We start from the raw sequence: 12282 nt of genomic DNA, 5'->3' as shown, positions 1-12282 counted from the left end.
TGCTGAAAACTGAGGAAGGTGCAGCCACAGTAAGAAAATCCCTCCAGCACTCCAGGCCCCACACTAAGAACAAGGTGGTCAGAGAATTTAAAACTTATTTCTAAACAAGTGGTAGAAGAGTTGAAAATTATTAAATATGCACAAGACATGAACATCACTATCAACCAACTGATCTACTTGACATTTATAAACCACTACACTCAACAACCATACAATGCACATTCTTTCAACTACAAACTAAAAATTCACCAAGATAAACTATATCCTGAGCCATTAAAAACCTTTTTTAAATTCAAACTTGAAATAACTGAAATTATACAAACTTTTTTTCAGACCATAAGGGAATTAAACAAGCAGTTAGTAATAAAAAGACAGAAGGAAAATCCCCAAATATTTGAAAATTTAAAAGCATACTTCTAAATCATCCATGATTCTTTTATAAACCCCAAAATATATCGTTATTTTTGCTCTAAGTAGTCACTGTCTTAATTTTTAAAATAAAGCAAAAGGTTCCAAATTAGGTCCTTGGGACAAAATTATAGGAAGACAAATTTCAATTCAATTGAAATGAGAATTTTTTAACAATCAGATTGTGCTACCTCTGGAGTTCCCTATGGGTCCATACACATATAGGCTGGGGGGGAAAAATGAGATAAATCACTGGATTAAATGACTTTAAATGGTTTGTTCCAAGCGTTAGAGTCTATTATTTCTCCAAATATTCATCCATCATTCCTGGATTGCAGTAATGGTAAGTTTATGCCAAATGGCATAAACCTTAAAATTTTAGGGTAGAGTAATCCATTTATTGGGAAAATTATTTGTCAGTGGGCTCTGAACAAAGAAAGCCATTTCTCCCATTTTTCATGTTTAATAAAATACAAAAGAATGAAGCCTTTACTCTGACTTTCTGACAGGTTACACTGGTTAATTCTCACTTAAAGACATTACATTAGAATAAAACTCTAGGGGCGCCTGGGTGACTCGGCTGAGCAGCTGATTCTTGATTTTGGCGCAGGTCATGACCTTGGAGTCCCGGATCCGGCTCCACATCAGGCTCTGATCGTGTTCTCTCTCTCTCAAATAAATAAAGGTTAAAAAAAAAAAAAAGACTAAAACTCTAATTGTTATGCCTCATTTTCTCAAAATAGCCACTTCAAGGAAACAAAGATCTGAGATTATGCAATTAAGTATCTCTATGCCCAAGATTTAAATTACTGACTGCTTTCAAGTTGAATGAATCTAAACTTTTATCCAATTTCCTCACATATTTCACTTGAAACCAAATTTCAGGTCATTTTTTCTTACAGTTTTTACATAGAAAACTGACCACTTTTCTATTTTAGAGTTATATATGGGAAATAAATAAGGATCTCTCTTCACACTGTTTCTGAAATTATGACAAGTAGCAAATCAACATTCTTATATTAACCAATGACCTTCATTTCTGATAAAATAAAGAGAAAATCTGGATTATGAACATGATTTGAACAAAACACCTTCTCAGAAACTACCTGGAAAGAACATAGGAAAGGATGTTTATCAAGGGATAAAAAGGTTTAGTTCAGGGAAACTAAACTTCAAATGTAAGGCAGTCCTGTACTAGCTAAAGAAGAAAAAGAATAATGAAGAAAAAAACTATTGCATATAAAACAGAATAAAAGAAATAGCCACAATACAATGAAGTTAATGAAATTAATATTTCATTTATCATCTATAGAAAGCTCATCACTAAATAAAGTTATTCCACTTTAAAATTATACATGGAGCTATACAAAACACATTAAATGTTTAGCATAGAGTCTATCATAAACAGTAGATAAGAGTTTTCTATTATTAGTAACAGGAGTATTAATGACAACACTGAGTTCTCACTAAAGACCTTTTCTAGAACAGTCTGCAAAAGTTTAATCAACTGAAGTTTTGTACATACCAAAAAGCATTCCTGCAAAAGGACTACAGATCTCTCGGTTAGATTTAGATGGTTCATTGCCTCGAGCACTAAAACAAAAAACAAAAAGAATTAGAACCCAAATGATTTTCAGGTAACAAAAAGAGTAAATTGTAGGTATGAGTTATGGGCCTTTCAAGGTACTATGGACACTATAATAGTTACACATTTTTAAAATCAGGGTAAAATCATAGCATTTTCTCTCTTTATACAGTGGGACCTCGATACATTCATGCTCTATAAATATATAACCTTTTTCTTCAGCTTGCATCAATGGCTCTATAGATTCCCAATAAAACCCTTTTTCATAAGAACAGTTAACCCAGTAAGGAAAACGAATATAAATACACAGAAATCCTAAAAAAAGAGGAGAAAGGAGATACCTATTCACATACTTGAAAAAGATCATCTCTTAAAAACTCCTTCCTTAAAATATAGAAATAAGGGGGGAAAAAAAAGACAACTCCCTCAAAGGAAACCTATTCAGACCCAAACAGCAAATTATCTTAAACACTTCTATATATTACTTTTCTTCAGAGAAAACAGACACCTTTCCTGACATATAATATTATCTTCATTATACACTAGATTCAGAACTGTTTATACTTATGTACAATATAAGAAAGCCACCAAAATGATAAAATCAACAGAAAGAGAACATGAATATAAAATACATATAATTTCTGTTCTTTTCATCATGACAGAATTATTATGAGCACTAATTTTACAAAGTAAGCATAGAGTTACCTACCCAATAAGCTGAAATTCAAAAAAAAAGTTTTTCAAAGGAAAACTCACACTGCAGGAACATTTTCAATTTATTTCCACTTAAGTTATATCACTCCTGTAACTCCAAGATATTTTACTGATTTTTAGTCCATTAAATTACATGCTTATTTCTCCTTTCATTATTTCAAACAAATTTATTTATACTTTATAATTACAGGGACTTATTTAGAACACCTTGGCACACTGCTAATCAAAACTTGCTCTTTGAAAGAATGCTGTAAAGTACTATAAATTCTCATTTAACACAATTCTCCCCCTCCTCCTTTTTTCCCTTTAAATCTTTTATTAAATAAGGAAAGCTGTTAACATACTATACCTTTCTACTTATTCAGTAAGCCAGTTTCAGAATGTGCTGTTTCACAGTGTAAGGACTGAAGGGCAGAATTTATATTACATACTATACCTTTTATTTCCAGCAGATGAAATGCATATGTTTGACTGTTCTGTGACATCACCACCATGCTCCATAGGAGGCACATCCCCTCGTCTGTTCCCGTACATCCTTAAAAACACATTAGCTTATAGAGCTTGCTCCACGTACAGTGGACCTTCTTATATCTCTTTGGTGTTTTTACATTTGATATTGGAAATGTTAAAGGGAACAAAGAGTTATAATGAAGTTTTACCGCAAACACATTTGAAAATTAATTTGAAGGAGATTTAATTCAAGTATGATTTGCTGGTTAACAGGAGAAACTGAGAGTTTAGATTCAATAGTCTTTAAAACAAAAGGTTATTATAAATTATTTCAATATAACTTCCAGAAAATTTCGATTTCAAAACCATGCATATACTAAGACTTCCTTATCATTCATTTAATTCAAAGAATTAATTAGTATCTACTACATGCCAAGTACTATTTTTCCTAGGCGCTGGGTATATGAACATGGTCCTTGCCCTCATGAGGATTATAGACAAATTTCACCATGAGATCTTTTTAAACAAAATTCATAGATTCTGGAAATTATTTCACTGCATATACAAACACTTTTTTAACTTAAAAATATAGCAGCTGTTTTACCATTAAATTAAATCAAATGTGGCAAGGCACATTTGTTAACTCTAAATCACATGAAAGAATAAATATTAGCAACAGGTGAACGGAAAACATTATCAACAAATAGTCTGACACATGGGTAAAGAATGATCACTTTACTCACAAGGTCATAGACGACAAAAGAGAAGACAGGGTTTTTTTTGTTTTGTTTTGTTTTTCTTAAAAATCCTCTTCAGAAAATAATCTTAAATTTTTTCAATTAATCTTTTTTTTTCCACTTGGCAAACATTGATTTCTTTAGCTTACTTCCTCATACCAGAGAAACCAACATGACTTTTCACACCAACATTTATTAGCATCCATGAAAATCAACATTTCACAAGTCATATTTCTTCACATGGCTGTTAAACTAAATTTTCTCTCAAAAGATTATTAGAGAGAAATATGGTTGTTAAAGTATTATTCAATATTTTAGGTAAATTTTATTTTCACATTAAGAAAAATGGCAATTTTGGGAAGAAAAACTTCTCATTTTCCACAGAGCTAGCACAGAAGTCTTTCTTCATTTGTGTCCATCACACAAGCCACTGTCAATATTATCTGTGGAGAAAAGACTATCCAGAATTTTAACCATCATATCTGACCTGGCATGACACATAAATAGCTTCAATATCCATATCTAGAACAACAGAACCCTCCACAAGCCCTTTCAAAAAGGAATATCAACTTATTTCAATTTATCAAAAGAGCTGGTTTTGTATCTAAAACCTATGTGCTCAAATCTCTGCTTTAAACTGACATATCAGTTTCCCTATTTCTACCACTTAAAGAACTGGTAAATATAAACTTAAATTCAAATTTGTAATTAATAACACCAAGCAACCAGATTTAGTTATACTTGTCTATATTAAATATGCATAAGCAGGAAAGAGTTAACAGCACAGGCCTAAAATTGCCTATCCTTAGAAATATCTGTTTGGAAGGCTACTCTTGGCGGGCACCTGGAAACATAGATTTGGTGGGGCGGCGGGGATGGGGGGGTTCCTACCATTCCCAGGACTGGTAAAGAGGGGCTCACTGTACCTAAACTGTTTACATAAACAATATAGTTTTTGCTGAACATCTGCTTTCTTTCAAACAGTTCAGAATTTTCCTATATCCTCAAAAAAAGGGTGCCTATGTGACCAGCTCCCAGTAAAAACATTGGGCACTGACTCTCTAATGACCTTTCCTGGTAGACAACATTTCACCCATGCTGTCACAATTCAATGCTGGAGGAATTAAGCAGGTCCTGTGTGACTCCACTAGGACAGACCTCCTAGAAACTTGTGCCTGCTTGCCTTCAGACTTTGTCCAAGCACCTTTTTCCTTTGCTGATTTTACTTTGTATCCTTTTGCTGTAATAAATCATACCCATGAATATAACTATATATACAGGAAGTCTTGTGAGTCCTCCTGGTCAATCACCAAACCTGGGGGTCGTCTCCCATGACCCAAGAGACAAAAGTAAATGGACTGATGTGGTAAAGTGGTGCCTCAACAAATGAAAGTTTTCAAATATAGAGAAACTTAAAGTTACGAATTTTTAAAAACATATCTTGTGATTAAACCAGAATTAAAGGCTACTTATTACATACATTACTTTCTAAAATTTATCCAAGAGTTTGTGACTTTCTGCATTTTCAGTTAAGTCCTCTAAAACTAATATTTAGACTTGCAATTCTAGCTTATCTTTATGCAGTTATACCCAAAGTATGCTATATCCGAAGCATCTGTATTAAGAAATGGTTTAAAGGTTCTTCAGTATATATAGCTATCTTAATAAAGTAAGCACCATAAACACACAAGGTCATTTTCAAAGTCCATTCTAAACTAAAGAAATTTAAGAAATTACTTTACTTATGTGTAAAGTCAAGGTCTCATTGCTAAATCCTATAGTAAAATCACAAAGATTTCCCAATGAACTGTCCAGAGGGAATACAGCTTAAGGTATACCATTTCACTAAAGAAAAAAAAAAATTCATTAACAAAACTATAAAAGTCCCCTCTTGTCACTGATAAAATCAAAATCTTGTCACAATAAAATCAAGACTAGAGAAACGGTTAAAAGGCCAAAGAAAAGCAGAGATATGCATTTTACTAAAAAAGATAAAATCTTAAAGCATCCTTTTTAATTTTATGGAAAGACTCATATGACTATGCTTACTTTGTTAAATCAATGAAAAATTACTATTTACAGATAGAGATTCCATAAATATTTAAGTTTACTAATATATTAAAAACAGAAACAAAAAAACTAGAAGGGAACCCAACAAGCTGTGAAACCAAATTATAGGATGACAAGTAAACTATCTTATTTCTTATTAAAATATCCCCATAATTATAATGGAATTTCCTTCATTTATTGAACTTTTTTCCATATTTCTAATAAATTTAGCATTTAATCACTATTAACTATCTCTGTTAGTTCACTTTAATAGCTGTTATGGTGGTCTTACAATTTATTTTAGAAATCTTTACTGAGGGCACCTGGGTGGCTCAGTCAGTTAAGTGCCCAACACTTGATTTCAGCTCAGGTCCCGCAGTGGGCTCTGTGCTGGGCATGGAGCCTGCTTAAGATTCTCTCTCTCTGTCTAAGCCTCCCCCAACCCCACACACACTTAGAAAAAAAGAGAGAGAGAGAGAAGAGGAGGGGAGGACAGGGGAGGGGAGGGAAAGAAAGAAGGAATGAATGAAGGAAAGGAAGGAAAAGAAAGAGAAAGGGGGGAGGGAAGGAGGGAAGAAAAGAAAAGAAAAGAACAGAAAAGAACTTTTACTGAGACAATGAAGTTCTCCAGGAAGACAGGAATTGAGAGCCAACAGTGTTTTCATCATTTCTATCTCCTCCCTTCAATCCTCTCAACATTAAGGGAGACCTACAAATGGTAATAGCCGAAAGTAATGAACTCACTAAATGTCTAAGAACAACTGATTCTAATGAAAGTCCAGGAGTTCAATTTGGGTCCAGTTTGTCCCTGAGAAATCCTTTCTGTTTAGTTATAGCTTTAAAGCCACTACCAGATTAAAACAATCCCTGAGACCCAGAACCAATCTATCTAAATATTCTACGGCTTTAAATCCATAGATTCGCTTACCACACCTCTCAATCCACTGATTTTATCAGAAAGAGACAACTTCAAAAAAGAATTTGCTTTCTTTGACATACCAAATTAGATTTAATTGAAGTAATAAAATAATTATAAGTGATTTCACCATCCTACTATCAAAAAAAAAAAAAAAGCTACAGGTATGTTAAATGGAAAAAGCTTTTTCTCTATCTCTATTTCCTGGAAGACATGGGTCAATACCTTTAATTAGGTTCAAACCTCAATGCCCAAAGAAATCAGGTATAGGCTAGAGGCCAAGTTTATTCTAAAAATTAACACATGTGTCTACTTTCAAAAAAATAAAATAAAATTACTCTCTTACAGAAGAAAAGCAAATTCTCTAAAAGTATAGGTTTTTCCAGCTAATTTAATATAAATGAACAACTCCTAAGTGATAATGAATAACTTATCTTCTTTCCTTCACAAACCTCAGAATCAAACTACTTGAGGAATAAATTTACAATGTTTACGCTATCAAGAATAACACATCATAAAAATAAAATATTTACCATCTGTTGATCCTAGATTCATACAGCTCACAAGCAAGGAAAAACCAAATTTCTCCTTACTTAAAAAAAAATCATCTAATTCATAAAATGGTTACATCACCTTGTTTTCATATCAAGAATTTCTCTAATGTGAACGAAATCCACTATTAGAGGTACTCTCCTGGATGTTAAAAGAAAAATACTGAGCTGTTAACTGTGAGTCACTATTTTTCTCAGTTTTCAGTTGTTTCACAATTATATTTGCTTTAATTCAGCAAATAAATTTGCTTTAATCTAATTTTTCTAATATTGAGCCCATCTTTAAAATGGAGAAAAAAGTTAGTATTAAAGAGGTCCTTCCAGAGACAAATGAAAATTACTATGTATTAGAAAAAAAGTATTAATAATAGTATTAAATAACTCAAGTTCTAATGAGCCATTTCTTCTCATTTACATTTTATATATTAAGCATGCACATTTCTTAGAATGCCCCACACTAAGTAAGCATGTACTCATCTATGTGGCTAACATACAGATTCTAATTTCAGATGGAATGTTATTTCAGAATTTTATTAAATAACTATTAAGATTACAAACTAACAAATATCAAGAGTTAAGTAGAATGGAAGTGCTAACTGTATTAATCACATAAAAACTTTTAAAAAGCACTATTTAAAGCTAAACGTTTCTTTTACTCATTAACATTGGTTATAAAGTAAACATAGTAAAGTAATATATTAACTTCTACAGGTCAAGTTAATAAATAATAAAGACCAGGATGACCACATTTTAAAAGAGCCTACAAATTTCAAAGTACCAAGAAATACACCATTACATTCAACTTCTAAAAGCTCCTAAGACATAAATTTTAGTCAAACTGTAAATATTTATAAATAAATAACACATAAACATACACGCATACATAAAGACTGCAAGTGTCAAGCAAGATGCTAACTACCTTGTTAATTATTTAAAAACACTGGCCAGTGATTAATGATGAGTTCAGAAGTTTAACATCATTCCTGGGTTTTAGCTTTCCCATATTTAAAGTGGGCAAAATAGTTCATTAATAAATACATTATCATACATGAAGTTGTTTATGGGGTAATTAGAAAAAAAGTGAGACCAAAAATAATGAACTCAAAAACTGTTTAAAATCAAAACTGGAATTCATCACATGCTGACTTTTAGAAGGAAAAAAAAAAGAGAAACTTACGAAAATGAAGGAAAATTAATTTTGTACTTCTCACAATCAGTCATAATTATTTTTTGTCAAGAACTTTGGGTTAAGATTACAATATATCACAAATAAATGCTTAAACAAAAAACAAGGAAGAGCATTACATAATGATAAAGGGATTAATCCATTGAGAGGAGATTAACAATTATATATATCTATGCAGCCAACATAGATAGGATCACCTATGTACATAAAGCAAATATTAACAAACATAAAGAGAGAAATTGACAGTAATATAATAATAGTAGAGGACTTTAACACCCCACTTACATCAATGGATATCATCCAGACACAAAATCAATAAGAAAACAGTGGCTTTGAATGACACATTATACCAGATTATTTAACAGATATATAAAGAACATTCCATCCAAACACAGCAGAATACACATTCTTTTCAAGTGCATATGAAACATTCCACAAAACAAGTCAGAATGAATTTAAGAAGCCTGAAATCCTATCAAGCATCTTTTCCAGCCACAACAGTATGAAACTAGAAACCAATCACAAGGGGAAAAAAGAAAGAGAAAGCAAGTAAGCAAACACAAAAAATGTGGAAGCTAAACAACATACTACCAAGCAGTGGGTCAATGAAGAAATGAGAGGAAATCCAAAACACATGGAGAAATATGAAAATGAAAGTACAACAGTTCAAAATCTTTGGGACATAGTGAAAGCAGTTCTAAGAGCATTTCATAGGCTACCTCCAGAAACAAGAAAAAAATTCAAACAATCTAACCTTATACCTAAAGGAATAAGAAAAATAACAAATGAAACCCAAAGTCTGCCGAAAGAAAAATATAACAAAAATCAGAGCAGAAATAAATGAAATGGAGACTAAAAAACCAACAGAAAGGATTAATAAAACAAAATTAATAAAACTTTAGTCAGACTCATCAAGAAAAAAAGAGAAAGGACTTAAATAAATTCAGAAATGAAAAAGAAGTAAAAACTGATACCACAAACATACAGAGGATTATAAGAGACTACTATGAAAATTATATACCAACAAATTGGAACAACCTAGAAGAAATGGATAAATTCCCAGAAACACATAATCTTCCAAAACTGAATCAAGAAGACACAGAAAATCTGAACAGACTGATTACTAATAACGAAACTGAACTGCAGTCAAAAAACTTCCAACAAACAGAAATCCAGGACAGGATGGCTTTCCAGGTGAATTCTACCAAATATTTAAATCAGAGTTAATACCCATTCTTCTCAACTATTCCAAAAAAATAGAAGAGGAAGGAAAAGTTCCAAATTCTCTCAATGACGCCAGGATTACCCTGATAACCAAAACCTAACAAAGATACTACAAAAAAGAAGAAGAAAAAAAAAAAAACCCCACAAATCTATAGGCCAAAATGATGAACATAAGACACAAAAATCCTCAACAAAATATAAGCTAACCAAATTCAACAATACATTAAGAATCATTCATTACAATCAACTGGGATTAGTCTAGGAATGCAAGAATTGTTCAATATATGCAAAACAAACAACATGATACATCACATTAAGAAAATGAATGATAAAAACTATACAGATTCAGAAAATGCATGTGACAAAATACAACATCCACTTATGATAAAAACTCTTAACAAGGTAGGTTCAGAGGGAACATACCTCATCGAAATAAAGGCCATATATGAAAAACACTTAACATCATACTCCATGGTGAAAACCTGAGAGCTTTTCCTCTAAGATCAGGAACAAGATAAGGATGTCCGCTCTTGGCACTTTTATTCAACACTGCACTGGAACTACAAGTCATAGCAATCAGACAAGAAAAAGAAATAAAAAGCATCCGAACTGGTAAGGAAGAAATAAAACTTTCACTATTTGCAGATGATATGAAACTATATACAGGAAGTCCTAAAGACTCCACCAAAAAACTATTAGAACTAATAAATAAATTCAGTAATGCTGCAGGATGGAAAATTAATATACTGGCTGGCTCAGTCAGTTAACTGCCTGCCTTCAGCTCAGGTCATGATCCTAGGCTCCTGGAATCAAGCCCCACATCAGCTTCTGTGCTCAGCAGTGGGTTTGCTTTTCCCTCTCCCACTCCCCCTGCTTGTGCACTCTCTCTCTGTCAAATGAATAAAATCCTAAAAAAAGAAAATATACAAAATATGCTGCATTTCTATACACCAATAATGAAATAGCAGAGAGAAAAAAAACATTTAGTCCCATTTACAATTGCATCAAAAAAAGAAAAAAACCCAGGAATAAATTTTACCAAGAAGGTGAAAGACCTATAGTGTGAAAACTATAAGACTCTGATGAAAGAAAATGAAGATGACACAAATAGAAAGATATTCCATGTTCATGCATTGGAAAAAATAATATTGTTAAAAATGTCCCAATTGCCCACAGCAATCTACAGATTCAATGCAATTCCTATCAAAATACCAAAAGCACTTATCACAGAATTCAAACAAATAATCCTAAAATTTGTACTGAACCACAAAAGACCTTGAATAGCCAACGCAATCTTGAGAAAGAACAACAAAGCTGGAAGCATCACAATCCAAATTTCAAGATAGTACTACAAAGCTATGGTAATCAAAACAGGATGGTGCTGGCACAAAAACAGAAATATGGATCAGTGGAACTGAAAAGAGAACACAGAAATAAACCCACACTTTACACAGTCAATTAATCTATGACAAAGGAGGCAAGAATCTACAATGGTGAAAAAACAGTTTCTTCAATAAATGGTGCTGGGAAACCTGGACAGCTACATGTAAAAAAATAAAACCGACCACTTTCTTACACCATACACAAAAATAAACTCAAAATGGATTGAAGACCTATACATGAGACCTGAAAACCATGAGACCATGAAACTCTTAAGACGAAACACAGCAGTCTCTTGGACATCAGCCTTAGCAACATATTTATGGATATGTTTCCTGAGGTAAGGGAAACAAAAGCAAAAAAAAAAACAAAACAAAACAAAAAACTATCAGGACTACACCAAAATAAAATGCTTTTGTACAAAAAGGAAACCAACAACAAAACAAAAAGCAATCTACTGGAGATATCTGCAAATGATTCATCCAATAAGGGGTTAATTTCCAGAACATATAAAGAACTCATACAATTCAAACCAAAAAGCAAATAATCCGATTAGAAAACAAGTAGAGGACCTGAGTAGTCATTTTTCCAAAGAGACATACAAATGGCCAACAGACACATGAAAAAATGCTCAACATCACTAACCATCAGGGAAATGCAAAGGAAAACTACAATGAGATATCACATCACACCACTGAGAATGGCTAGTATCAAAAAGACAAAAAATAATAAGTGCTAGTTAGGATGTGGAGAAAAGGGGACTCCCATACAATGTGGTGGGAATGTAAACTGGTGCAACCACTATGGAAAACAGTATGGAGATGGCTCAAAATATTAAAAATAGATATACCATATGATCCAGTAATTCCACTACTGGGTATTTAATCAAAGTAAATGAAAACCCTAATTTGAAAAGATACCTGCACCTCTATGCTTATTGCAACATTACTTACAAAAGCCAAGCAACCCAAGTGTCCATCCACAGATGAATGGATAAAGAAGATGTGGTATAGATATAAAATGGAATATTAGCCATAAAAAATAATGAGATCTTGCCATTTCCAACAACATGGATGGACGTA

General features: G+C 32.5%; 1 protein-coding gene across 10 annotated transcripts in view; it reads right to left on the bottom strand.

The window, feature by feature from the left end:
- CSPP1 (centrosome and spindle pole associated protein 1) overlaps nt 1-12282 on the bottom strand; it is a 146217-nt gene that overhangs the window by 79929 nt on the left and 54006 nt on the right. For 7 of the 10 annotated variants that reach the window (XM_040625626.1, XM_040625621.1, XM_040625622.1 and 4 more), the window contains 2 exons: nt 3144-3242; nt 1934-2001 (listed from right to left, as the gene is read on the bottom strand). The exons of 1 other annotated variant lie outside the window; for it this stretch is intronic. In XM_040625626.1, coding sequence (XP_040481560.1) covers nt 1934-2001; nt 3144-3242 — 167 coding nt within the window. The remainder of the gene's footprint in view (nt 1-1933; nt 2002-3143; nt 3243-12282) is intronic. 2 more of the 10 variants (XM_040625620.1, XM_040625625.1) reach the window with 1 other exon arrangement.

This window comes from Ursus maritimus, unplaced genomic scaffold (genome assembly GCF_017311325.1).
Source record: "Ursus maritimus isolate PB19 unplaced genomic scaffold, ASM1731132v1 scaffold_9, whole genome shotgun sequence".
Classification (NCBI taxonomy): domain Eukaryota; kingdom Metazoa; phylum Chordata; class Mammalia; order Carnivora; family Ursidae; genus Ursus; species Ursus maritimus.
Note: the sequence above shows the minus strand (reverse complement) of the source record. Positions and strands in the feature narration are given on the sequence as shown.